Source organism: Nycticebus coucang, chromosome 7 (assembly GCF_027406575.1).
Source record: "Nycticebus coucang isolate mNycCou1 chromosome 7, mNycCou1.pri, whole genome shotgun sequence".
Taxonomy (NCBI): Eukaryota; Metazoa; Chordata; class Mammalia; order Primates; family Lorisidae; genus Nycticebus; species Nycticebus coucang.
In genome coordinates this window covers 99,018,935-99,046,809 of record NC_069786.1, presented here as the reverse complement: position 1 = coordinate 99,046,809, position 27,875 = coordinate 99,018,935, and the positions used below count along the sequence as shown (strand labels likewise).

The following is a 27,875-nucleotide window of genomic DNA, read 5'->3' as shown; positions in this document are numbered from 1 at the left end:
TTCTTTCTTTCTTCCCTTCCTTTCATTCTTTCTTTCTCCTTCTTTCTTCATTCCATTCTAGATTTGAGTCCTAAAATATGCTGAACTAAGCACATTAATTCAGAAATGAGTAGAGTGAAACCCTTTTTCTAGTTTATTGGGGTGGAAGGGAATGGGATTTACCAGAAGCAAATAGATTCCTATTTCCAACAAGGCTCACAAATGTATTCGTTTCTATAGAACATTCATTTATCATTTTATTTCTAAATCTTCATTGAATTTCTAGAGAATAAACCCAGAGTATTAATTATATAAGCGCAGCACTTTTTTTTTCTTATTGTACGTTAACCTGTGTTCTCTTTTTTCCTGCTTCAATTGTTTGCCTACACTCAGTCATTTCTATGGAAGAAGGTAAGAAATTGTATTTGGAAAAAAACCTCTTATTTCTAAAATCCCTTAGAAATTTCCTGTAGCTTTAAAACTTCAATTCAGTTCAGCAATTTATTAAGCTCTTTCTATGTACCTAGTAGTGTGCTAGCCATTTATATCCTAATTTATAAAAAGCTGTCATTCAGAAGAATGCATGCAAAGTGTAATTGTCCTAACACTGAGAGGAATAAAGAAAAGAGAAGTAGCATTTATATGCAACTCCCCAATTTAACATAGCATATGGTAAGAACTCAATAAAAGTTGTGAAACTCATCAAATGTTTTGTTTCAGCTGCTTTATATACACTGTGTAAAAATAACACTGTAGGGAAATTATTGTTTCCATTTTATAGAGGAAAAGATAGAAGTTGAGGGAAGGTAAGTACAGTTTTCAGAAGTTACAAACAGTGGGATATGGATCCAAGCCTCTATCTGACTGAAGGGCCCCTGTCTCGGGAGCAAATGGGACATTCTGTGATTACTCTTCCCCCCTCCAACCCCCATCTTCTTGATGACCTGCAGTGTCAAATACACATGCACCCAAGCTTATGCACGTGTGTGCTTACACACATGCAAGAAGATTCTGTGTGCTTTCAGAGTGGGGAGAAAAGAGAACAGAGCCGTCCCCTTCACTATCGCCCACATTTCATCCCTGAAATTGGAAAGGGAGAGCAAAGAACTACAAAAGAGGGACTTTCAAAAACTGATGTATGAGCCCCTGGCTCCAGCCTGTGTCCCCCAAGGACAGGAGAGGTGTATGACATAGGCAGATGATAGCAGAAATAGGAACAGAAGGAGGTGGGACGGGGGACAGGTCCAGGGTGCCTGCTTCTGGGCTTATCAACCCAGGATCACATTGCAGGCTGCCTGGGCTAGGGACTGTCTTAGCGTGGGCCCCTGTCTTAGCGTGGGCTGCCATAGCAAGATACCACAGACTGGGTGTTTAAACAACAGACAATTATTTCTCACAGTCCCAAGATGATGGTTCCAGCAGGGCTGGTTTGCAGGTGGCCACCTTCTTGCTGTGTGCTCACATGGCCTTTCCTCACACATGGAGAGAGAGAAGAAGATCTCTGCTTCTTCTTCTTCTTCTTTTTTTTTTTTTTTTGCATTTGCAAAGAAATCATGTTCTATTTGATTAATAGTTGAGGTGCAGTTTAGAAAGAAAGAGTCACCATATAAATGATAGTTGAATTTTTTTTACTAAATCATAAACACATAGATCATATATACATTAATGCATTTCTGGGGTACAATGTGCTGATTTCATATAGAATTAGGAACGTTTACATCACACTGGTTAATATATACCTCATCTCATTTACTTAGTTACTGTGTTAAGACATTTATACTCTATACTAATAGATCCGACATGTACCCTTGCATTATGCACCATAGGTGTGACCCACCATTCACCCTCCCTCGATCTGACCTGCCCCCTCATAGACCCCCTACTCCCTCCTTCATCCTGGGTCATAGTTGTGATCTATTCTTCATGTGAAAGTATGAGTGATTGTAAATTGGTTTCATAATAGTACTGAGTACATTGGATATTTTTTCTTCCATTCTTGAGATACTTTACTAAGTGGGATATATTCACAGTAACTAAGAAAATGCCATGAAGGCTATGTTAACCATTTTGATGAAAATATTTCCAATTGTATATAAAACGAGCACATTGTACCCCTCGACTACATTAATGTACACAGCTATGATTTAATAAAAAAAATAAAAATAAGTAGGATATGTTTCAGATCCATCCATGTAAATGTAAAAGAGGTAGTCTCCATCTTTTTTAAGGCTGCATAGTATTCCATGGTATACATATACCACAATTTATTAATCCATTCGTAGGATTAATAAATCCATGTCAATGGGCACTTGGGTTTCTTCCATGACTTGGCTATTATGAATTGAGCTGCAATGAACAATCTGGTGTAAATATCTTTGTTATAAAGTGATTTTTTTGGTCTTTTGGATGTATACCTAGTAGAGGAATTGCAGGATCAAATGGCAGGTCTACTTTTAGATCCCTGAGTGTTCTCCATACTTCTTTTCAAAAGGGACATAATTGTTTGCACTCCCACCAGCAGTCCAGAAGTGTTCCCTTTTCTCCACATCCACGCCACCATCTGTAGTTTGGGGATTTTGTTATGTGAGCTACTCTTATGGGAGTTAGTTGATATTGCAAAGTGGTTTTGATTTACATTTCTCTGATAATTAAAGATGATGAGCATTTTTTCATGTGTCTGTAGGCCATACGCCTGTCATCTTCAGAGAAGCTTCTGTTCAAGTCCTTAGCCCACAATGAAATGGGATTACTTGTTCTTTTCTTATTAAGAAGTTTGAGTTCTCTGTGGATTCTGGTTATCAAACCTTTGTCAGAAGCATAACCTGAAAATATCCTCTCCCACTCTGAGAGCCATCTGCTTGCTTTACTTACTGTGTTCTTGGCTGTGCAGAAGGTTTTTAGTTTGAACAGATCCCAGTAATGTATTTTTGGTGTTGCCCGGGGGGTCCTCCTCATAAAGTATTTTCCCAGGCCAATTTTGGCCAGCGACTTGTAGAAGACTGAAACTGGACCCACACCTTTCACCATTAACCAAAATTGACTTTCACTGGATAAAAGATTTAAACTTAAGACATGAAACTATGAAGATTCTTGGAGAGAGTGCTGGAGAAATTCCTCCTCCTCTTCTTATAAGTCCATCAGTCCTATTGAATCAGGGTCCCAGCCTTGCAACCTTGTTTAAACCTTACTTACCTTCTTAGAGGCTCTATCTCCAAATATAGTCACACTGGGTGGCAAGGCTTCAACATATGGATAGTATAGGGACACGGTTCAGTCCCTATACTATCAGTAACACCACCCGAGCTGATAATGTGGAATTATTGATTTTGAGAGATCCCAGAATCACACATCTGAAAAGTCAGGGCTTCTTGTCCTGTTACTTGAGAATCACGCCTGGTCTCTGTACCTTCATCTGTAAAACAGAAATGACTGTTGTAATTTTTGTATGCCTTTTAAAAAACCTTCTAGTTATGTCCTGGAAACTAATGAACTCACTGTTATTATAAATGGCTAATCTGAAAAACAATCTCTAAGTGAATACAAGGGAGTGAAGGACAGCGCTGAAAATCTCAGCCATGTCACTTGTTTGTCTGTGTCCCTACGTCTATGACAGTGGTTCTCAACCTTCCTAATGCCATGACCCATTAATACAGTTCCTGTGGGTCATGACCCACAGGTTGAGAACCGCTGCTCTACAAGACAGTATTATTTCGTAAAATTTTTCATATTTAATATTTCATTTAAAAACAGTAATGCAGTAATGAATTGTTTTGTTTTTTTTTAAGAGACAGAATCTCACTTTGTCACCCTTGGTAGAGTGCTGTGGCATCACAGCTCACAGCAACCTCCAGCTTTTGGGCTTAGGCAATTCTCTTGCCTCAGCCTCCCAAGTAGCTGGGACTACAGGCGCCCGCCACAACACCCAGCTATTTTTTTGTTGCAGTTTTGGCAGGGGCTGGGTTTGAACCGGGACCCTACTCACTGAGCCACACTAATTTTTTTTTTTAATTGTTGGGGAATCATTGAGGATGCAAAGAACGAGGTTACACTGCTTGCATTCGTTAGGTAACATCTTTCTTATAATTGTGTCCCGCCCCCAAGAGGTGTGTCACACAGACCCCACCCCCTTCCCTCCTTCCCTCTCTCCGCTCCTCCATTTCCCCACCCCCCACCATGTACTAGGTCAGCAGTTCTCAACCTGTGGGTCACAACCCACAGGAACTGTATTAAAGGGCCACAGCATTAGGAAGGTTGAGAACCACTGTACTAGGTCATCAATTGTCCTCATATCAGAATTGAGTACATAGGATTCTTGCTTCTCCATTCTTGTGCTGCTTTACTAAGAAGAATGTGTTTCAACTCCATCCAGGTTAATGGGGAGGGATGATGTGTTACTTCCCAATACTATAACTTATTATATAGACTGCACTTTGTGCTTTTGGAACATGTATAAGCATAATTTATTAAGCCACTCTTATTTGAGCACCTGAGAAGTGCTGGGCACTGTGCCAGGCACAAGATGTACAATGCTGAAAGGAAAAAAGGTATTTTTTTCAGAATGTACATTCAAACAAACTCAATTTAATAAATCACTTATCATTTATGTACTATGTTCAAGACACTCTCCTAAGCTCTGTAAAGTTTGTAAAAACCATTAAGACAGTTCCTGCTTTCATGGAGCTGTCTAGGAGCACAAACAAGGTAAACACCCTATGGTACAGAAGTAGAATAGATGTGCAGCTGCAGAAAGTTCTGGGTAGTAGGAAGAAAATGTCAGGCTGGTTCATTGCAGGGGCGCTGATTTTTTAGCCCTGAGAGGGCAAATGGACCCTGAAGCATTACAGCCACAGGGAACAGAGGCAGAACCATGGTGTCACTCTGCTCTAATGGTAGCAGAAGATATGTGAAGGGCAGCACAAACTTCTAAGTTGGGTTTGAGACAGGTTGTACAGGATTTGAGTGTCAAGATAGGTAGTTTTAAAAGTTATATTCCTTTATTCTCTTATATGCCTTTCAGTTAAAGGTAAAAATAATTAACATTTATGAGCCCTTACTGAGTGCCTGAGCTTTTCATGATTTATCTCAATTCTATTCTGTGTGGTAGGCACTATTACTATCCTCATTTACAGTGGGGAGAACAGAGGCTTAGAGATAAACTACTTTGTCCAGCATTCAAAAGCCTACACTTTATGTCAGGCACAGCAGGGGGTGCCTGTAGTCCCAGCTACTTGGCAGGTAGAGGTGGGAGGATCACTTAGGTACAGTGAGCTATGATCACACCTGTGAACATCCGCTGAACTCTAGCCTGGGGGAGATAGCAAAACCTTGACTCTAAAAAAAATTTGAAGGACTATGCTTTTTCATTTTGAACCATTTTGTTATATAACCTTCCAAATCATGCATTTTCATTTCATACAGTAGTCCTTTTCATCTCGCCAAATGAGCAATAGTTGGAAGAGCAACATTATGGTTGAGATGGTCTGAGTTTTCTTGACGAGAAGCTGTACATAGGGGATTTTGTTTTTAATCCTGACACAGTTGAAAAGTTCTATCTTTCCATTTCTATGTTCTTTTATAGAAGATGACATGAAGATTGATGAGAAATGTGTGGAAGCAGGTAACAGTTCCTCTTGGTTGATTTACCACCAGAAGACACATGAAGCGCCTCAGCTATAGATGATCAGAACCAGAGTTGGCCAACGGGGCCATGGGCTTTTCCTCTGGGAGAAATGTGTAAAATGACCCTCCCACCTCCATCCTTTTTCTGTGTTTCTGACACTTGGAAGAAGTGGTGAGAATGCCCCTAACCTCCCACTGATCTACTACAAAATGTTCTGGAAAACAATATCTCGGCAATGATGTCAGGAACACTTACTAATGCTCAGCATATCAGATGGTGGAACATCTGGAATCCCCAGTGCTTTTCATGGACTATCATAAAATATTGAAATATCAATTTTTTTTTTTTTTTGAGACAGAGTCTCAAGCTGTTGCCTTGGGTAGAGTGCTGTGGTGTCACGCTCACAGCAACCTCAAACTCTTGGGCTTAAGCAATTTCTTGCCTCAGTCTCCCAAGTAGTTGGGACTACAGGCGGCTGCCACAACGCCCAGCTATTTTGTTGTTGTTATTGTTGTTGTTGTTGTTGCAGTTGTCATTGTTTAGCAGGCCTGGGCTGGGTCCAAACCCGCCAGCCTCGGTGTATGTGGCTGGAGCCCTACCCACTCAGCTATGGGTGCTGCTGAAATACCAATTTTTTAATAAAGTAAAATAATTTGTTATTAAGTTTGATGCCATCTTCTGGTGGGTTCTAGTATAGATAGTAGTAAATTCCAAATTTTTGAGAACTATATGAAAGCTTTTTATATTTTTATACTTCCTTTTCTTTTGTAAATTAGGGGGAAAAATGTCAAATTTAGTGACAGAGCTAAGATTGGTTCAAAAAATCAGTAGGGTTTTGTTGGGTGACTAGTTGGAGAGACTTTAGCCTGACAGGTGGCTTTGTCTTGGCTCTATGGGCTAATCTGGTTTTTAGAAATGAAAGAACAATATGAAATTTTAAAATAATGGGTATTTAAAAGATTAACATAGGGCGGCGCCTGTGGCTCAGTGAGTGGGGCGCCGGCCCCATATGCCGAGGGTGGCGGGTTCAAACCCAGCCCTGGCCGAACTGCAACAAAAAAATAGCCGGGCGTTGTGGCGGGCGCCTGTAGTCCCAGCTGCTCGGGAGGCTGAGGCAAGAGAATCGCGTAAGCCCAAGAGTTAGAGGTTGCTGTGAGCCGTGTGACGCCACGGCACTCTATCCAAGGGCGGTACAGTGAGACTCTGTCTCTACAAAAAAAAAAAAAAAGATTAACATATATCTCCCAGAACAACTGCAGAGTAATATTGATGCTATTTTACCAATAGCATGAGTTTCTTTGTCTTAACTTGCAGTAACATTCATTTCCTTTTTACGATTTTAATTATAATCTCATTAGGTAATATATTCACATAGTTGAAAAATTTAAAGCCACAAAAGGACATTTAGTAAGAAGTTCCTTTCTTATCTTGTTCTCCTACTCAGTTTTCCTTCCCGAGGGAATAAAAGTTATCAGTTTATTTGGGATCTCTCCAGACAGCTTCTGTGGATATAAAACCAATATGTATATATTTCTCCTCTCTTCCTCCTCATCCCCACCTCAACCCCCCCAACACGACTTCATAGACCCTTTGATGGTACAACATACACACTTCTATTCCTGCCTTTTTAACTTGCCATTAAATATCGTGTGGATGATTCTGTTCATACAGAACCTCCTCTTCTTTATTGTGAAGAGCTTATTGGTTTTTGCACACTTGATGCAGTTAACTATTTGCAGACATTTATGTCTGATTTTTTTCTATTATAAGCAGTGCTACAATGAATAGCTTTATAAATATTTCCTTTCACACGTGTGTGGATACACCTTAGATGCAGTATTGCCTGATCCAAGGGTGCATATATTGGAAATGCTCAAATTGCCTTCCATAGAAACTCTGGTTTCTTAATCCTTAATCTCTTTGTAAAACCCTAACAGTAATTGTTTTAACTAATGAGGAAGTTTATTTATATTAAAGTTTCTCAGGTGCCTGAACACACCTGCTCCCTCAGCCCTTCCTGTGCTTGGTCTCCTTGCCACACTGCCCTTGCTGTGGACCCCCAGCCCCCTCACCTGTGTCTGCAGGCTCTTCAGCAGCAAGACCATGCGTTTCCCGTGACGTTCCCCTTCCCTCAGAGCCTCTTTTTAAATTTCATTTTATTTATTCTCTTCTGTTATTTTATTTACTTATTTTATGCTCCAGCGCACCCCTGATTGTCATTATAGTACAACGTACAAAACCATGTATCTCCATCAAGACTTCCATTGTGTCATAGAAACACCAACGACTTGGCCTTGATTTAGGAAAAAAAATTTTAAAGGTGGTGGGTGGACAGAAGCATAGGCCAGGGAATTAGATGATTAAAATACAGTCTCAGCGCAGGTAATAATGTAATGATGTTCTTGGTTTTTGCCTCCATGGAAAATCATAGATGAAGAAATATTTGAATCTGGTAAGTAAAAAAATGAATATTTGGTACCATTTTTATTGCACATTTGGTACAATTTAAACACATATTTAGAGTTATGATACAATAATTGTTTAAATACATCAACAGTAAAAAAAATTAAAATTGTGGGTGGTGCCTGTGGCTCAAAGGAGTAGGAAGCCAGCCCCATTTGCCGGAGGTGATGGGTTCAACCCCAGCCCCAGCCAAAAAAAAAAAAAAAAATGCAAAAAAAAAAAATTAAAATTGAAAAGTAACTACATGGGATGATAGGTACGTTACTTTGCTTCATGCTGGTAGCCATTTTACTATCTATATGTATCCATAACATCATGTTGCAATGAATGTCAAACATGCATGATAAAATTCATTTTAAAACAACACAGCAACAGTACTGTTGTGAGATATTATAAGTAGTGCTTTTCACAGAGCCAGTACTGTTCCTGAGGCAGTATTTTTGGGACTTGGTAGGGAGCATTTTTTGGTTGTCACATTGATGGGAGCAGTACTGGCTTTTAACTGGTAGGAATCAGGAATGGTAGCCATTCTATAGTGCAAGAGACTATCCTACACAATGAAGAATTGTCTCTAGACCCACGTACCTTCGGCATGTCCTGCTGGACAAAACTCATTACAAATACAAATGGGTAGTTCTTTAATATACGGCAAATTTTCATTAGATAAAAATTAAAAAGCCCAGAGTCATTCAAATAGAACACAGACATTGCCTTGCACTTATTGAATAATTTATTCTATACATTCCGTCTGTCCCATTTTTTAAATTTTGGGTTAATACAAGGGTACATAGGATTGGGTTACATTATTTGCATTTGTAAAATCAGGTGCGAACTTACTGAGTCCCCACCATATTGATAGTAAATAAACTACTAAGTGTGGTTTCTATACTGAATTTATTATCTTTTTCTTGGCTGGGTGTGGTGGCTCACCTGTAATCCTAGCACTCTTGGAGGCCTGGGAAGGAGGATTGCTTGAGCTCAGGAGTTTGAGACCAGCCTAAACAAGAGTGATCCCATCTCTACTAATAATAGAAAAGTTAGCCCTTGTGGAAGGCACCTGTAGTCCCAGCTATTTGGAAGGCTGAGGCAGGAGGATTGCTTGAACTCAGTAGTTTGAGGTTGCTGTGAGCTGGGCTGACACCACAGCACTCTAGCCTGGGCAACACAGTGAGACTCCATCTCAAAAAAAAAAAATTTTTTTTTCTTTTTCTTTAACACATTATTTGTTATTGATGACACATGGGAAGTATCAAGTGTCTATCACTCAAAATAATGTTGACATCATTAGTAACAATTTCCACAGAATATTTTTTAAAACTGCTTACCTACTGAGGCATATTAACATTATTCATCTGATTCCAAGTATCTTTCCTTTTTTTCTCCATTTCATTTGTTTCTAATTGTTTGTCTTATTATCCCTACCTCAATTAAGGCAACTTTCATCTTTCTCTTACCGTATACAAGTAAATCTGATTTGTTATTACTTTTTAATTCTAGTCACCAGTTCCTTTCCTCTTATGTTTTTCTGTACCCCATACAAAGAATATTTTCTGACCTTCTCAATTTCCTTAAATCTCTGCTTCTTTATTATAAGTAGGTATAAGCATTTAGTAGTTTTTTATGTTTTCTAGAGATGTCATATCTTAGGATTTATATTTCAACATACATAATTTTAAAATGTTACTCTTTATTTTTCCTCTTTATTACAATTAGAGAACTGCATTGATTTCTGAAATTATGTATATAGTAGATGGCACCATCTATAAATTTCATAAGAGTAGAGAGACTGTTACAAATATTAGTTGTAAAAAAATAAAGCATTGAAACATGACTTAGGTGCTACTCACCTCAATTACATACTTAACATTTATGTGGTTTTATTTTTTTCTTTATTTTTGTTTTTGCTTGAGAAAGAGTCTCACTTTGTCACCCTGGATAGAGTGCCATAGCTCACAGCAACCTCAACTACTGGGCTCAAGAGATCTTCTTGCCTCAGCCTCCCGAGTAGCTAGACAGTAGGTGCCCACCACTACACCTGGCTAGTTTTTTCTATTTTAGTAGAGATAGGGTCTTGTTTTAGCTCTGGCTGGTCTCAAACTCCTGAATTCAGATAATTCACCCACCATAGCTTCCCAGAGTGTTAGAATTACAGGCATGAATATTGCCCGTGGCCTATGTAGTTTCTAAACTTCCTATTTTTTCATTACATGTTTGGCCTGTTTGGGATAATGTAATTACACTTGTTCAATGTTTGGGATGGGCTTAGTTTTTAATTCACAAATTATCCTCATCCTTCTTTGTTCTATTCATCTATTCATCAGTTTTCTGGAAAACACTCCAGCTGTGGAGTGGTTGAGTGCTAAGGCTGTGGTTGAGACCCAGGGGTATTTGCAGGGTCTGTGATAGGAGAGGCCATGTAGTGGGGTGGGCAAGACCAAGGACTTGAGCAATATTATCCGAGTAGGACAATAATCCACTAACTGTGGATCCTCTAGCACTCAACCTCTCTGCCTTTCAAGTACAGAATAGTAATACAGAAGTAAAGGCCTTGGAATGGTGCTTGGCACACAGTAAGTGCTACACAAGCATTAGCTGGAGTTTCCTTGGGGGCAGCAGCAGCTGGTTCTCTAAGAAGAGCACTCAGGGGGAAGTGTGCAGCTGCTCTTACCTGCTATAACAGACTCCTCTCGGCTGAAAGAGGACTCTCAAGTATATTCTGAATCCAGCTCTAGGAGCTCAATTAAGAAACAGTGCCCAGCAGGCTTATCTTCTAAACAGATAACCCTAGACATTCATTCATGATGCTTCATTCTCTTACTTAGACCGCTTAGTGGGCAGTTAAGGTTCTTTAGTTCTGGTCTCTACTCTGAATGAAGCATAATGTTGGTTCCTTGGAGGTTTCTCCAGGAGGTAACTGTATAGTTTATTTCATTAGGAATGACATTTAAAAAAAAAAGTACCCAGAGAATGTGGCTGTTTCAACATATCCAGAAACCTGAGAAAACATTCTACTTTGTACTTGGTTCCCCCATCTTCAAGGGGACAGCTGGAGATGGAAGTGTGTGCACTGGACCGGGAGAGGGAAAGGAATGGGTCACTGAGGCCCCAGCTTCTGCTGCAGCATCTACCCCAGTGCCATTTCTACCATGTCATCCCCTTTCCACAGTTGCAGCAATATGTCCTCCAGAACATGTCTATAATTTTTCTCTTTCAAGCCCCATTTTGTGTCAATCAAGTAGAGTCTTCCTGGACAAAAAACCTTCAGGGAGAGTTTTTCTGGTTTGTTTTGTTTTTCGAAAACAGAGTCTCACTCTGTCACCCCATGTGGAGTGCCGTGGCATCAGCGTTACTCATAGTGACCTCATATTCCTGAGTTCAAGTGATCCTCCTGCCTCAGCCTTCCCAGTAGCTGGGACTACAGCACCTGCCATGACTCCCGGCTAATTCTCTCTCTTGCTCAGACTGGTCTCAAACTCCTGAGCTTCCATGATCCTTCTGCCTCTGAGAGTGCTATGATTACAGGTGTGAGCCACTGTGCCCAGCCAGGGAGAGTCTTGATAGGCAACTTGCAGAAAAAATTATTGTGCCAGAGCAACAGAGGCAGGTCAAATCAGTTTCCAAGTTCCCGATGGTGAGCTATTCATTTTCCTTGCCAAACTTTACCTCTAATAGTACAGCTATTGCTGATGGTAATAGGATTGCCTCGCTTATGTCATTTGTCTTGATTTGATGGCTAACTTGATCTTCTCATAGACTTACCTTTTTCATGTCTGTTTTTGCATTTACCCAAATATCCAGAGGAACTTTCAGAAGGTAATTTTTTGTTTTTATTTCCTGAATATGCGAAAAAGAGCTAAGTTTAAAACCTTTCAGTGCCTCAAGGTGAATATTTGATAGGGTAACTGCTGAGGTGGAGATGTATTTTATGAGTGAAATCAATGATTACATATTTAATTTCATAAAAAACAATTTAAATAAGCAATTACTCAATTCTTACGACTCTATCTCTAATATTTCCTTTTTAAATTACTGACATATCTTAGTTAGAAAACGTACTTCCATACCAGAAAATGGAATTGATAATAGTGTGATTTCTTGGTATTTCTTGGAAAAGTTTAAGGAAAAAAAGGTGCATGTCAGTGCTACTTACATATTGTTTCAGTGATCAGAACAGACTTGTATAAATAATAAGGAACTTAAGTAAAAGGAAATTTGAAAATGACAATGTTTGTATCAATTTTTCTGGGGCCTCCAACAGGAGCAGACCCAGGAGTTGGAACTGCTCGTTCCAGATGCTCCAGAACTGCTGGCTCCCTGTGTTTCTCGGGTTCCAGGCTAATCAGAGACAACTGGTAGCTGTAGAGCAAATACTAATTTTAATAGAATGAACTATTTTAAAAGGGAAAAAATAAAAACCCATATCTAGCTAAGAGATAAATATAGGACCTGCAGGAGCATGGTGTCTACCAGTTAAAGACAAAAATCAGTTTTCTAGACAGACTACAATCAGTGTAATGCTAAAATTCTGTAAAGTGTCTCTCTATAGTTTGTTGTGAGTGAATAATAGGATAGAAAGTGCTTAGAACATTCTTCAATAAGCCACTCAAGGATAAATTCAACTGTGCCATCATCTGCTGAAGCACAGTCGCTTGGAAATTTGAAGATGATTTCATGCGTTTATTCTAAGTAAACTGCTCCTTGCCGTCACATACTCTGTTCTTTGTGTTCCAGACAAGGATGAATTTGTTGGCTATGGTCAGAAGTTCTTTACTGGTAGGTGATGATTAATGAGAAGCAGGTCTTTGTCACTTGCTAAGTTATCTTGGTACCAGCCTGATGCTCTTCTGAAAGCTTCCTTTGCTGATGAACATTTTCCAATGCATTCCTTGTCCTCGTCTACCTCTGTCCATTTTTTTTGTCAACATTCTGATCTGATGATCATTCATTGTTGTTCATCTAATTTCCACTGGGTATCTCTTAATTACTCATCAAACACAATATTTTTGTTTTTTCCAGACTGTTCCATAACCTTTTTGTCTTCCTCTAGAGAGATCCGTTCTCTGACTACCTAAGCTCACTATTTATGGCCACATTTTTATAATCTGACAGCTGGCCAGAGCTTTCTGAAGGACGAGGCACCACTCATGTAAAACCACTCTAGGCTGCCTGTTTCAGGGAGGCAGGGAGAACAGAAGAGCTACAGGGGCTGCAAACTAGAAGGTTGGATCCCACGCCTGGATGCCCTTTGGAATCACTGGGGCTACCTTTCTGCATTGCTTCCAGAATCATTGAGCTCAAAAGCCATTGGGTAGGGCTGAGCAGGGTAGGCAGCCACATGTGGGTGGGAACTGAGGATTGTGGGATGGGACATCAGAGTCTGAGTAGGCTGAAGGGGGCATCTGTGGCAGGGGTCCTCAAACCGTGGCCCACATGAGGTGGGCCACATGAGGTGGTGTGATTGTATTGTTCCCATTTTGTTTTTTTACTTCAAAATAAGATATGTGCAGTGTGCATAGGAATTTGTTCATAGTTTTTTTTTTTTTTTTTAACTATAGTCCAGCCCTCCAACGGTCTGAGGGACAGTGAATTGGCCCCCTGTTTAAAAAGTTTGAGGACGCCTGGTGTAGGGGGTGATGGTGGCCTGTGCAGGTTGTCAGAGCCAGAGTAAAGTAAGGAGGGTGGCTGCCATTTCTTGGTATCTGATAGCCCACCGACTCTACCAAGGCGCCGTCCTCGTTTAGCATGGGCTCTAACACTCTGCCCGGCTGCCAGCACTGTCTGGCCCTCTTCCTGCCCAGGTGCTCTTGATTAATAGTTGAATGTTTTGAGGATAAAAAACAGGGCTTTCATTGTTGGAGAAAGTGGTTACAAATATGGAAAGGGAAAGGCTCAAATGAATCATGTAATGTTGGACTGGCATTGCGGGTATTGGTGGGAACTCAGGGTTTTCAATATTTATAGATGTGATATATTAATAGATGTGTGAGCGTGCATTTATACATACACCTGCAGTTCTAGCTCTACCTACTGAGAGGACCTGGAAACACTTCTGAAAATACCAGAAAGCCCTATGATTTGCAAGCCAGATTAAGCGGGAGTCTAGAGCTTCAGAAATCATGATTAAGATGGTCTCACTGACCGCACAGTCCTAAGCAGCCACCTAACCTGTCTATGTCTTAATGTATCCATCTCAAAAATGTGAAGAATGAGCCTGATCTACATCCACACTACTGCAGTAGATTCCTAACTGCTCTCCCCTCAGGCTACACTCACTCCCCTACCCTTTACACCCTCTTCACAGCAATCAGAGAACCCTTCAGAAACATGAATGAAATTGCGTCTCCCTCCCATCCCCCACCAGGCCAGGTTTCTCCTCCATGGAAGTCCTTCATAATCCGCCACTTTGGGGCTCCAGCTGCCTCTCCAACCTCACGCCCTACCACACCCCCTACTGATCACTGCCTTATAGCTTTTCCTCAAACATTCGCAGCACAGTCCATTTCTCTGCACCTTTGCATTGCCCTTCCCTCAGCCTGGCTTGCTCTTCCCAGCAGAAGCATCCTTAGCTGGCTCCACCACTGTTTCCTTCACACATCTGTTCAATGCCTACTTTTTGCAGAGACTACTCACACCGCCTGCCTGAAAAAGTGCCCAGATCACTCTCTAGCCACTCCCTCGTCCTCTAGGCCCTTATTTTTTTATTTTTCCTCCTATGCAAAATGTAAATTTCATGAGAAAGTGGTTTTGGATGAGTTGACACTCCATCTCCAGCACAACGCCTGGCACATAGTGGGTACAGGATATACCTCAGAGATAACCCTGGGGAATTTTGTTATTTTCCCTTCATATGGTTTCCTATCTTCTAATTCCAGATAGACACGATTATATTAATGAACACTTAGGATCAAGGTTGCTACATGTTTCGTAAATTGAAGGCAAGAAGGAATCTCTCCTGCCCTAGATCTCACGTTTTGTGTGTGTCCCCTCCCCAGCTGGTTTCCGTCGCAGCATGCGCCTTTGTCGCAGGAGGTCTCACCTCAGCCAGCTGCGGGCCAGCGTGTGTTGCACCGGCGGCTGCTACAATGCGGTGGGTGCCCCTTACGAGGAGGTGGTGAGGTACCAGCGACGCCTTTCGGACAAGCATCGCCTCATAGTGCTCGTGGGTACGTCCCAGCACGCTGTCCCTCTTTATCCTTGGCAAATTCTCCTTCTAGATTCAATTGCTTTGGATTGGAAGTAGTGGGAAATGCAGAACTCTTTCATGGACCATCATATAAATATGTTTTTTTTTTTTTTTAAAAAAAATCCTATTTCTTTATATGTAAGTAAAACTTTACTGTATGAAACTTTTTTTTGTCTATGAATGTGGTATGCCATACTGTGTGTGAACTTACATAATTTGTATTATGATGAGGATATAACTGAGGTTTTCTTTTTTTTGCCTATTTAGAATTTTTTCTATAAACATAGATGAGTTCCCTTAGACTGGATCATTAGTCTGTATCACAAAAATAAATCCTTAAATTTCATTTCCCTGGGAAATAGATGACCGTCTCTTTTTGAAAAGTGTCTAAAATCTTCTGGACTGTATCTTTGATGCTAAAGATCAGGACAAATATAGTAGTGGGGTCACCTGCTTTTGTGACCAAGACCCCTCAAAGCTGGTGCTCTCTGCAGCAATATCAACTTATGTCTTACTACCATCCTGTCTGTGTGTTCAGCTATGAGCAGGACAACCGGGCCTTACTGCCGGCATCGACTACGTCATTTGCAGAACCCAGTGGAAAGTGAAAATACATGACCTCTTGTCCAAAAATTGTTAAGGATTTTAAGATGCAATAGGAGAGTGTGGTGTCCTTTTAAGCATCGGCCCTGTGTAAATGCACAGGGACTATGCCGATGATGTCAGCCCCTCATGGGGGTGCTGATTAAATCACCTATCAGAAATGTGCCCCTAAACGCTGATTGTCAAGGCTGATTTCTGCTCGTGATACCATAGAAACTTCATTTGAAGAAGGAAGGCAGATCTCTCGGATTATCTAAAATGAGACCAGCTGATCCTCATGGCACCCAACATTAGACGAAGTTTGCTGGGGTGACAGGTTCCTGCAATTCCTTACCTTATTTGAATGTTGAAGCAATGTGGGTTACTCAATGAGTCACTAGAAAGATTCCCCAGAGTTTTCTAGGGTTGCTCCAATTCCTGAGAAAGGAAGTTACATTATTTTCCTAAAACCATTTGCTCCCGTTTCTTCGATAGAGAGATTGAAATGACGAGTTCACCACACAATTAGATTTATCCGCATCTAATGATTTCTGTTTTTTCCCCATATCTAATGATTTCTGTATGTGACTTTTTGTATTTAGGACCTTCTGGTGTTGGAGTAAACGAACTGAGAAGACAACTTATTGAATTTAATCCCAGCCGTTTTCAAAGTGCTGTGCCACGTATGTTTAATTTTTCTTTCATAGCGGTTCATATTTTGGCAAAACTTTCTTTGGCTCTTCAAATGTATGGTCACTTAATATGTCATATCACCTTTGATGTAAAAACAGGGATAGTCATTAAGTATTTCTAACTATGTTTATTTTAATAAAGAGATTTGATTTACTGGTGTGTAGCCAGCTAGGCTTTTATTTTATTTTTTGAGACAGTCTCACTTTGTCGTCCTCAGTAGAGTGCCGTGGTGTCACAGTTCACAGCAACCTCAAACTCTTGGGCTTAAGTAATTCTCTTGCCTCAGCTTCCCAAGTAGCTGGGACTACAGGCACCCAACACAGTGCCCGGCTATTTTTAGAGATGAGATCTCGCTCTGGCTCAGGCTGGTCTCAAACCTGTGAGCTCAGGCAATCCACCTGCCTCAGCCTCCCAGAGTGCTAGGATTAGAGGTGTGAGCCACCTCGCCTGGCCCAATAAATCACTTTTAGATACATGATGAACCTCTATATTCTTTTTTTTTTTTTTTTTGTAGAGACAGAGTCTCACTTTACAGCCCTCGGTAGAGTGCCGTGGCCTCACACAGCTCACAGCAACCTCCAACTCCTGGGCTTAAGCAATTCTCTTGCCTCAGCCTCCAGAGTAGCTGGGACTACAGGCGCCCGCCACAACGCCCGGCTATTTTTTGGTTGCCGTTTGGCTGGGGCTGGGTTTGAACCCGCCACCCTCAGTATATGGGGCCGGCGCCTTACCAACTGAGCCACAGGCGCCGCCCTGAACCTCTATATTCTATACCAGGTGCTTTTTAAGTTGATGAGTCTATAATCAAAGAAGCCATATCAAAAAATCACTGTGGCTGGGCACAGTGGCTCATGCCTGTAATCTTAGCACTCTGGGAGGCTGAGATAGGTAGACTGAGCTCAGGAATTTAAGACCAACCTGAGCAACAGTGAGATCCTGTCTAAAAAATATCCGGGTCTTGTGGTGGGCACCTGTAGTCCTAGCTACTAGGGAGGCTGAGGCAAGAGAATCACTTTGAGCCCAAGAATTTGAGGTTGCATGAGCTATGATGATGCCATGGCACTCTACCCAGGGCTATGGAGTGAAACTCTGTCTCAAAAAAAAAAAAAAATCAGACTGAATCCAGACTTGGCCAATGTTTCCTTTCTAAAGGTCCCTAATACTAATCACCACTGGGTAGCACCTATGGTTCAAAGAGTAGGGTGCTGGCCCCATATATGGGGGGGCGGTGGGTTCAAACCCAGCCCTGGCCAAAAATTGCAAAAACAAAAAACAAACAAAAACAAAAAACAAACAAACAAAAAATCACCATTTGGGTATTAATGTATGTGGGGAAGGCTGCAGAATGTCACTGGCTTTGGCTTTCTCCATTTCAAATCTGAGAATCTGGTATAATAGAAAACCTTAGTCTAGGAGCAGTTAAAAAGAAAAGTGCCTGTGGCTCAAAGGAGTAGGGTGCTGGCCCCAGATGCTGGAGGTGGTGGGTTCAAACCCAGCCCTGGCCAGAAACTGCAAAAAAAAAAAAAAAAAAAAAAAATCAAGGTTCTAATTTCAACTTTACTTTTAATTAGTCTTATGTGAGCAAGTTTCTCCAAAAGCTTCAGTTACTAAACAATAAAATGTAGATAACATTTTATCTAGCTAGGCGTGTGGAGGATAAAATGAGATCATGGGAAATGCACTGTGCAAATATTAAGATATTGCGGATAGTACTACCTGGAAGCCTTTAGTGATCTTAGAGTTCACATATAATTTTCTATTGTCTGTCTGAAGTAATAATACCAGGTGTTCCCTTATTCTGGCTTAATACTTAGTACATTCTTTTCCACACCATAGCACTCATTAAAGGTTTATAGATTAACTGATTTTGATACGAGAACTTCTACTTTCTTATCACTACTTCAGAGTTACTATTTTTGGTTTTAGAATTTCATTTATGTCTCTGTTTATATGATTGTTTATTTTGATCGGATATCCTTATCTAAATTCACATTGGTAATAAATCAAAATTTCTTGAAGACTCTGAAACCTTTCATTCCACTTTTTGATAGATACTACTCGTCCTAAAAAGAGTTATGAAAAGAATGGGTGTGAGTATCACTATGTGTCGAAGGAAACATTTGAAAGCCTCGTATACAGTCACAGGTAAAGTAGAGGTTCAGAAGCTAATTTTTGCATCTCGTTCTTTACATTCAAAACAGAGTTCCTATTCCTGTGTATTGTCCAAAACTCCTGGGATAATTCCTTTCATTTCTGAAGAGTTAAGCAAGGAAATGTACGCTGATATACGACCCTGATTCCCCGAAAATAAGACATCCTCCAAAAATAAGACCTACTTACAGGAAAGATAAGGCATCCCCTGAAAATAAGACCTAGCACATCTTTGGGAGCACACCTTAAAATAAGACACTGTCTTATTTTTGGGGAAACAGGGTAGTACATCAATGTACTGGGTTTGGAAAGGGAAATGCCAACTTTTAGAGAATTTGAGGAAGTGGATAAATCCTAGATCTTCTATTGTTTTCTTCTACTGAGTATCTATTAATTCTTTTCTTGTACTAGCAAAGTTCAGGTATTTTTATTCAATTCTATCATATCTTATTCTCATAAGTAGAAGTAGTTACTACTACTTCTATTTTACTTGTAAAAAGAGTTCTTATTTTCTTTGTCCCACTCCTGCAGGATGCTAGAGTGTGGTGAGTACAGAGGCCACCTGTATGGTACTAGTGTGGATGCTGTTCAAGCAGTCCTTGATGAAGGAAAGATTTGTGTTATGGATTTAGAGCCTCAGGTGGGTCCATGTGGAATATTTCTCATCTTCCCAATGCCAAGTCCATGTCATTCATTTTGTGCACGTGCTGTAAGTTATAGGTGAAACATTTTATTCAGTTAGCCTTTTAAGAACAAGAGCACTTCTCATGGCTAAGATATTACTTGAAGTATCCACTGCCAACATCTTATTTTTAATTGGAGAAGAAATTTTGCTTCTTAGATTCAAAAGCAGAACTGAACAGGTGGCCATAAAGAAGTGTTAGAATCTTTCTTGCTTTGACCTTGATCACAAAGGCATCATGATTACTTCTTATGGAGGGAGCAAGATGTGACTTTACAGAAGGAGATGAGGTTTCTGCATTGTCACATCAGTGACTTCTTCCCTGAGACTTTATGTGAAATGGAGCAGGGGTGACCAAGCTAATGTAAGAACATGTGATCTGTGGGCTCAATTTTTATAATCTTTCTATTTTCTTTGTGTGTTCCTTAGTCATTGAAAAGTGTACAGACAGCCTCCCTAAGTGATCACCTTCTGACATTGACCGATCTCCTTAAATTGACCTAATTTTCATAAACTGGACATGCACCACATGTACACATCAGTACAATAGGACTAGTTCCTTATGTTGACCACCTCTATATGTGGACCAGTTTGTTACAGTCCCTCTGGTGTTCAACTTACAGAGGTTCTACTGTGCTTTGTGTGCTAATGAGAATCGGGGGAAGAGAGATGTCTTCTTCCTTGAGTCAAAAGTGAAGGGTGAGTGTGAAGATGGCAGTAAAATCCAATGTGAGATAACAAGAGGGAAGGGAAATAAGGGTGAAACAGAGCTGAACCGTCTTGAGAGTCTTTGCTTTTGACATATAAGATCATGTACAGAATTCTCTCAGTAAAAAGATTCTCTCATGTGTAGAATCTCATTCAGCTAGTAAGATTTCAGTAGCTAGTCATAGCTAGTAAGAGAAAGAGTAAGGATTTGAACTTAATTTTGATTCTAGAATCCCACCTCTTAACTATTAAAACATTTGCTTTGGGGGCTGCGCCTGTGGCTCAAAGGAGTAGGGCGCTGGCCTCATACACTGAGGTGGTGGGTTCAAACCTGGCCCCGGTCAAAAAAAAAAGTGCAAAAACCCCCAAACAAACAAACAAACAAAATTTGCTTTTTAAAATTGAGGATAATGGCTAAAAAAACTGCTAATTTCTAGTCTTAGAAGATTTTAGATCATTCACGTTGACTCTAGGAAGCTAGGACATCTGTTTTTAAATGTACGTTTTTCTATGTAGGATATTCAGGTGACTCGAACTCAAGAGCTGAAGCCCTATGTCATATTTATAAAGCCATCTAGCCTGAGTTATATGAAACAATCTCGGAAAAATGCCAAGATTATTACTGACTACTTTGTGGACATGAAGTTCAAGGTAAGATCAAGTTACAAATCACAGTATTGCTTTCAGTGACTTCAATGCCAGGGAAATCTAGGTTGGGCAGAGCTGAGGACCTTGTATCTCATCTTCTTCTTCAACACCCTCCCAAGATGACCCTCAATAAAAAGCACTAGTGTTTCCACAGGATCCCTGTTCCAGAATGTAATTTTTGTTTCTAATGAATAATGCCCTTATGGTTTATACCTTTTACTGGTCATTACTTGTGGATATCAAAATAAAGTTCAATGAATACTATAATGCTACCTGCATTTTTTTTTATTATTTTTGGGATCTAGCTTCTCTAATCATAGTTTATAAAGCAACACAGAAATTGAGCATATATAAGCCTGATATTTATATTTTAAACAGATTATTTATTTTTTTTTAATTTTTATTGTTAAATTATAGCTGTGTACATTAGTGCAATCAAGGGGTACAATTTTGTGCTGGTTTCATATACAATCTGAAATATTCTCATCAAACTGTTTAACGTAGCCTTCATGGCATTTTCTTAGGTATTGTATGTAGACATTTGTATTCTGCCTTTAGTAAGTTTCACCTGTACCCATTCTAAGATGCACTATAGGTGTGGCCCCACCTATTACCCTCCCTCCACCCTAACCTCCCCACTCCCTTCCCCTTCCTTGGCCCTTTCCTCATAGTCTTGTGCTATAGTTGGGTTGTAGCCTTCATGTGAAAGCTATAATTTAGCTTCATAGTAGGGCTGAGTACATTGGATACTTTTCTTCCATTCTTGAGATACTTTGCTAATAAGAATATGTTCCAACTCCATCCATGTAAACATGAAAGAGGTAAAGTCTCCATCTTTCTTTAAGGCTGCATAATATTCCATGGTATACATGTACCACAATTTGCTAGTCCATTCGTGGGTCGATGGGCACTTGGGCTTTTTCCATGACTTAGCAATTATGAATTGGGCTGCAATAAACATTCTGGTACAGATGTCTTTGTTATATTGTGATTTTTGGTCTTCTGGGTATAAACCTAGTAAATGAATTATAGGATCGAATGGCAGGTCTATTTTTAGGTGTCTAAGTATTCTCCAAACATCCTTCCAGAAGGAACGTATTAGTGTGCATTTCCACCAGCAGTGTAGAAGTGTGCCCTTTTCTCCACATCCACGCCAACATCTCTGGTTTTGGGATTTTGTTATGTGGGCTATTCTTACTAGGGTTAGGTGATATCTCAAAGTAGTTTTGATCTGCATTTCTCTGATGATTAAGGATGATGAGCTTTTTTTCATGTGTTTGTAGATCGTGCGTCTGTCTTCTTTAGAGAAGTTTCTCTTCAAATCCCTTGCCCACCCTGAGATGGGATCGTGTGTTCTTTTCTTGCTAATACGTTTGAGTTCTCTGTGGATTCTGGTTATTAGACCTTTATCGGAGGTATAACCTGCAAATATTTTCTCCCATTCTGAGGGCTGTCTGCTTGCTTTACTTACTATGTTCTTGGCTGTGCAGAAGCTTTTTAGTTTGATCAGGTCCCAGTAGTGTATTTTTAATACTGCTTCAATTGCCTGGGGAGTCCAGATTATTGATTTTTACTTGAAAGTTTACTTAAAAATGCTATAGCAAGTATATGTCATCTGTAATAGGAGATATCTCACAAAAATGTTTATTAATTATGATGATAATAGAAAGGCCGAACTAGGTGAGTTAATGAACTTGTCCTGGGTGTTTTCCCCCCCAGTTATACATATATTTTTTTATATTAATCCACTTTAAATATTTTGAGTCATATAATCAAGAATTGTAAACCTTTAAGTGTACAACTCAATGAATTTTTATGCAGCAAGATAACCATCACCCAGATCAAGATATTACAGTTGTGTGTGTGTGTGTTAGAAAACATAATGTAAAACTTAACTATCTTAACCAGTTTAAGTGTACAATTTGGTAGTGCAAAGTTTTTTCACATTGTTGTGAAACAGATCTACAGAATTTTTTCACTTTGCAAAACTGAACTAAAACTATAAATGGTTCATAGATTTGTGTGTCATCCTTACACAGGGCTAGACTAATCTCTGTATCACTCCAATTTTAGTATATGTGCTATCAAAGAAAGCATGAGGTTACATTGTCCTTTATCTCTTTTTTTAGCTTAATTATTTTTCAATGACTACACAATTCTGATTTTCCAGTTTGCCATTCAACAGTGGAGTCTAAGGATATATTTGCTGTCTTATGGGCATTTAAAATTGAGTTCTCATTTTTATGGCATTCTAAACAAGTTAATAAAATTGTTTCTAAATCATATGTATGGTCACCTTGCAAAGGAATAGTACTATAAGATTTCAGTGCCTGCATTTTTTTTTTGAGACAGAGTCTTACTCTGTCACCCTTGGTAGGGTTCCGTGACATCACAGCTCACAGCAACCTCAAACTCTTGGACTTAAGTGATTCTCTTGCTTCAGCCTTCCAGGTAGCTGGGATTACAGGTGCCCACGACAATACCAGCTATTTATTTTTTATTTTTTTGGTTGTAGTTGTCATTGTTGTTTGGCAGGCCCAGGTTGGATTCGAACCCGCCAGCTCCAGTGTAGGTGGCTGGTGCCCTAGCCGCTGAGCTACAGGTGCCCTGCCCAGTGCCTGCATTTTAATTGTTATAGACAAATAAAAAAATAAGAGCAATGAATTTAATGTGTTAGTGCCAAGTGAAGGCCAAATGATCTTCATTGAATGAATATTTCACAGAAGTAAAAATAGACAATACTATAGGCGAATGAAGTCATCATCAAGCAAAGTATATGTTCAACTCGGTTGAACCAGTTCATACCATCCACATGTTGAAAGTGGCCACTTTTATCTGAAAAATAATATTATTCTTATCAGAGTAATGTTCATTTGAAATTTATGTTTAAGTTTTATTTGAACTAGTAAAATTTCTTTGTATGTACTATATTTTTTGACAGCTTCAAGTGCTTAGATAATAGAGTAAAATAATTTACATCCACATGGGAAGTTGAAGAGCGTAATCTGTCTACAAACTATTACTAACTTATACAAAACATTAACCAGAAATTAAGTAATACTAAAGACTGAGACCCAAGTTTTGTAGTTTAGAAGACTTTTATTTGACCTGATTGTTTTTATGAATAGCTTTACAATTGAATGTGACAGTATAATAAACTTGTGCTTTTTTTCTATTTGTCTCATAAAGTCTGTGCTATCCATTTTTTTCTTTTTCTCTTGAAGGATGAAGACCTACAAGAGATGGAGGATTTAGCCCAGAAAATGGAGACTCAGTTTGGCCAATTTTTTGATCATGTGATTGTCAATGACAACTTAGAAGATGCATGTGCCCAATTGTTGTCTGCCATTCAGAAGGCTCAGGAAGAGCCTCAGTGGGTACCAGCAACATGGATTTCCTCTGGTGATGAGTCTTAATGAGGCCTCTTGAATAATGTTGGAGTTTTAACACTATATTTGTTATGGAGATCTAGAATAACAGCTGCAATCTAAAACAGCAGTATTTGACCTATTATAATGTATGCAACCATAAAAATGTAGCAGTTTATTAATCTTATTTGAAAAAAATGTATAATACAGTTTTGTAGTTATCTATTTGGCTCTTAGGGAAAATCCTTTTCCTTTACCTCATGTGCAGCTGTGGTAGAAATATGAATAATGTTAAATGTTAATTACAACTAATGTTAAATCACCCAGTATGAAAACCTTTCATAGATTTCATACGTTTTTTGGAAGAGGCAGGTAAAAGAGCTTTCCTAAATAAAATAAGCAGTATTTCATTTCAGAAAGTGTATTTTGCTTTATGAAACTTTGCTTTATGATTTTTTTTTTTTTACAAGTGACTACTAAGCAAGAAAGGTTAGTATACACATTTCTCATCTAACATCAAAACCTATAGAAACTGTACCGCCCTTATTTACAAATCAGGCTACAAGAAAAAAATTATTCTTATCAGAGCTGTAAGAATCATTAATTTTCCTAAAAGCAAATATCCACATGTATGTCTAAATTAGGAACGGACAATAGACTAGTTTTAGAGACATATACAAATGTATGAGAAAACCACTTCCCTTGGATCTGAGACTTCCAGTGGCTTTCCCTGCCCCTTTAACAGTTAATTTTTAGCATCATTAACACCGTTCATCCATCCTTCCCCACCTTTTTAACTAAAAAGGGAGTATGTGATTCAAAATATTTGTAGTTCTAAAAGTTATATTACTAAAAAGAAAAATCCAACCAAACAAAACCCATAAAAATCTAGTCGTTTAATGATACTTAAGTGAGCTCAGATTTGATTTTATGTTGTGGTTCTTTGAGAAAAAGTTTTCCCAAAAGTTACTGACACAGTTGGGGACCAGAGGGTAAGCAACTGGAGAAAATGCGAGATTATATTAATCCACACCCACTCCCAGGCCCGCGCGGAATTGCTGGGAAGAGGGAACAAATGACTTTGTCCCTAATCCAGCCATTTAGGGACGCGGGACCTGGCAGCGCAGAGGCGGGCGGGGACGCAGCTCCGCGAAGCCCACACCTCCCCAGGTCACGGAGGCCGCGGCGCGGCGCACAGCTGGGTTCCGGGCGGCGGCGGTTAAGCTAAGGGAGCCCGGCACAGACAGCAACATGAGGGCCAACTCTGGGCCTCGGCTGGAGGAGGGCGACTCGGTGAGTGGTAGGGGCCCGTCAGCCACGACGTGGCGGGACAGAGGGTGCCCTGAAGCAACATCTATCCTCGGGGGTGGGGAGGATGCCTACGATCTGAGGCTCACTAGGACAGAGCCCTGCTGGTGGGGTGCGCGCATCGCCGCTTGACCGCTCACAGGTTGGATTGCGGCGGGGCGAGGCCGGGACCCGAACTCCCGGAGCAGAGGCCCTAGGCCTGAAGTTTCCGGGGACCTGAGTCCGCGTTGCCACGACGACACGTCATTTCGCAGCCCCAGCCCGGAGGGTTCCGGTGCTGCTAGCGAGGACTCTCCAACAGCCTCCTGACCGAGGAGAAGGCTTTTACTTATTTATTTTGAGACAGTGGCACCCTCGGTAGAGTGCCGTGGCATCATCACAGCTCACAGCAACCTCAAACTCTTGCCTTAGTCTCCCGAGTAGATGGGACAACAGGCGCCCGCCACAACGCCCGGCTATTTGTTTTTTTTTTAGAGACCAGGTCTGGCTCTGGCTGTGGCTCTGGCGATCCACCCGCCTCGGCCTTCCAGAGTGCTAAGATTACAGGCGTGAGCCACAGCGCCCGGCCTGAGAAAGCTTTTAGCTACCCAGAAAAGAGACAGCTATTTGCCGTGGAGACTTTTAATCAAGATCTTCCTTTACATCCTCACCCCCCGCAAACAAGTAACTGCAGTCACTTGGAAAACCGTGATGGCAACCTGGTGCCCGCTGGACCGCTAATCTCGGGCACACCAGCCCCACGTCGGGGGTCCCTTTGTCCCGCAGACAGTCTGGAGAGGAAGGAGCGGGTCCCCCAGTTCCCCGGGTCTCAACTCCTCCCACCCGGGGCTGCGGCGGAGCGGCCCGGGAGGCGCAGCGCGATGACGCGTTACGCCTGCGCACGGCTGGGCCGGGCGGGGTGCGGCGCCCTGCGCCAGGGCGGGTGGCCGCCGGGACGGCCGTAAGACAGAATGGGAAAGAAGCAGGTGGTAAGCGACCCTTACATAGTTTTGAGATGTCAGGATTTGTCTTCAGTTGAGCTACCTTACTTTTGACTTAGAGGTTGATGAATGAAACGTCATTTTTTTAGGGGACTTTTGAAATAAAGCGTCACATGAACTGGGTCCTAGGATAGAATGAGCTTCATAGCATCTTTTAGAACAATAGTGCATCATGTAGCTGTCATTCTTTTTCAGTGTAATTTTGACTGCTGGCTAGTATTTAGACAGCTTGCCTTGTTCTAATTTTGTAGCATTTGTATTAATCTACTGTTTGAACTAAATGGAACAAATTACAAGAATGTCTGCAAGTTAGCTCCTTTGAATCAATGTCTTCTGCAATCAGCATGAGATACTTGGAACATTAAATTGACTTGTAGGCATCTCTATTAGTATTTTATTTCGAAAGGTCCAAAATGCTTCTTAACTGTAATGCTCTCTGAACTACACTTTTCTTACTCATGTAAAACAGCATTTATAAAGGCTTTTTGCCCCGTTTTTCTGCCCTAAAATTAATTCTAAACACTGAATTCAAGTGATTTTTTCTTATTTTTATTTTTTGAGACAGAATCTCACTTTGTCACCCCTTGTAGAGTGCTGTCATATCATAACTCACAGCAACCTCAAACTCTTGGGCTCAAGCAATCTTCTTGCCTCAAGACTCCCAAGTAGCAGGGACTACAAGTGCCTACTGCAATGCCCAGCTATTTTTAGAGATGACGTCTTGTTTTAGCTGAGGCCGGTCTGGAACTCCTGAGCTCAAGCAATCCACCTGCCTTGGCCTCCCAGAGTGCTAGGATTACAGGTGTGAACCACACGCCCGCCCTTGGAAGTGATCCTTTAAAAAAGTATTTTCCTATGTGGCTTAAAACCTCATTGGTTTTCCATTGAATTAAAACAAAATTTAGACTCGCTCCCTTAGTCTGTAAGGCCCTAGTTAATCTGGCCTTTGCCTATCTTTTCATGGTAACTGTGCGGCAGCATTGCTATCCTTTTACCTTTAATCTTCTGAGCCCAATCTCCCCAGTAGGCCTTTGCATTTCCTCCCCATTGCCTGAAATGTTCACACCTACTTTCCCTAACTAAAGTAGACCCCCCTCATTTCCCCTCATTACATGTATATGAATTATAGGTATATATTTTGTCAGATACAATACATATAATTGTATATATTATGTATATTTAACCTTGTCTTCTAATACTTAACTTTAAAATGTAAGTTCCATGCTTCTGGAATCTCTCTGTTTTGTTCATTAATGTATTCCTGATGCTTAGAACATGGCCTGGCCTGTAGCTAAAAAGAAATGTAGAAAGGAATTTTATATGAAATTTAGAAATGATAGAACAAAATTTAAATTGCCCACCTGTTTCTCATCAGTTTTCATGTATCAGCAGGGTTGTCAAAAGATCTAAAGATTCTACTATAAGCCATTATATATTTTTGTCATGTCTGAATAACAAGTTTTTAAAAAATACTTCTCTGATATTTACATTACATGAAGTAAGGATGCTC

The 27,875-nt window shown here is 40.4% G+C and overlaps 2 protein-coding genes and 1 non-coding gene across 4 annotated transcripts in view; 2 read left to right on the top strand and 1 right to left on the bottom strand.

The window, feature by feature from the left end:
• MPP4 (MAGUK p55 scaffold protein 4) overlaps nt 1-24,474 on the top strand; it is a 48,434-nt gene extending 23,960 nt beyond the window's left edge. The window contains exons 11-20 of the mRNA XM_053597880.1: nt 373-390; nt 5,558-5,596; nt 11,861-11,875; nt 12,794-12,835; nt 15,055-15,225; nt 16,430-16,510; nt 18,572-18,665; nt 19,203-19,311; nt 20,578-20,712; nt 23,934-24,474. Coding sequence (XP_053453855.1) covers nt 373-390; nt 5,558-5,596; nt 11,861-11,875; nt 12,794-12,835; nt 15,055-15,225; nt 16,430-16,510; nt 18,572-18,665; nt 19,203-19,311; nt 20,578-20,712; nt 23,934-24,125 — 896 coding nt within the window. The 3' untranslated portion in view covers nt 24,126-24,474. The remainder of the gene's footprint in view (nt 1-372; nt 391-5,557; nt 5,597-11,860; nt 11,876-12,793; nt 12,836-15,054; nt 15,226-16,429; nt 16,511-18,571; nt 18,666-19,202; nt 19,312-20,577; nt 20,713-23,933) is intronic.
• LOC128591017 (U6 spliceosomal RNA) lies at nt 22,704-22,806 on the bottom strand. The gene has a single exon (XR_008381467.1). It is a non-coding gene; the product is annotated as a U6 spliceosomal RNA (small nuclear RNA).
• Nucleotides 24,475-25,135: 661 nt separating the features above from the next.
• The window catches only part of TMEM237 (transmembrane protein 237), a 29,184-nt gene continuing 26,444 nt past the window's right edge, over nt 25,136-27,875 (top strand). Inside the window, exon 1 of one of the 2 annotated variants that reach the window (XM_053597940.1) lies at nt 25,136-25,370. In XM_053597940.1, the coding sequence (XP_053453915.1) occupies nt 25,329-25,370 (42 nt within the window). In that variant the 5' untranslated portion in view covers nt 25,136-25,328. Of the gene's footprint in view, nt 25,371-26,291; nt 26,354-27,875 lie in introns of those variants that run through there. The other variant, XM_053597941.1, reaches the window with a different exon arrangement.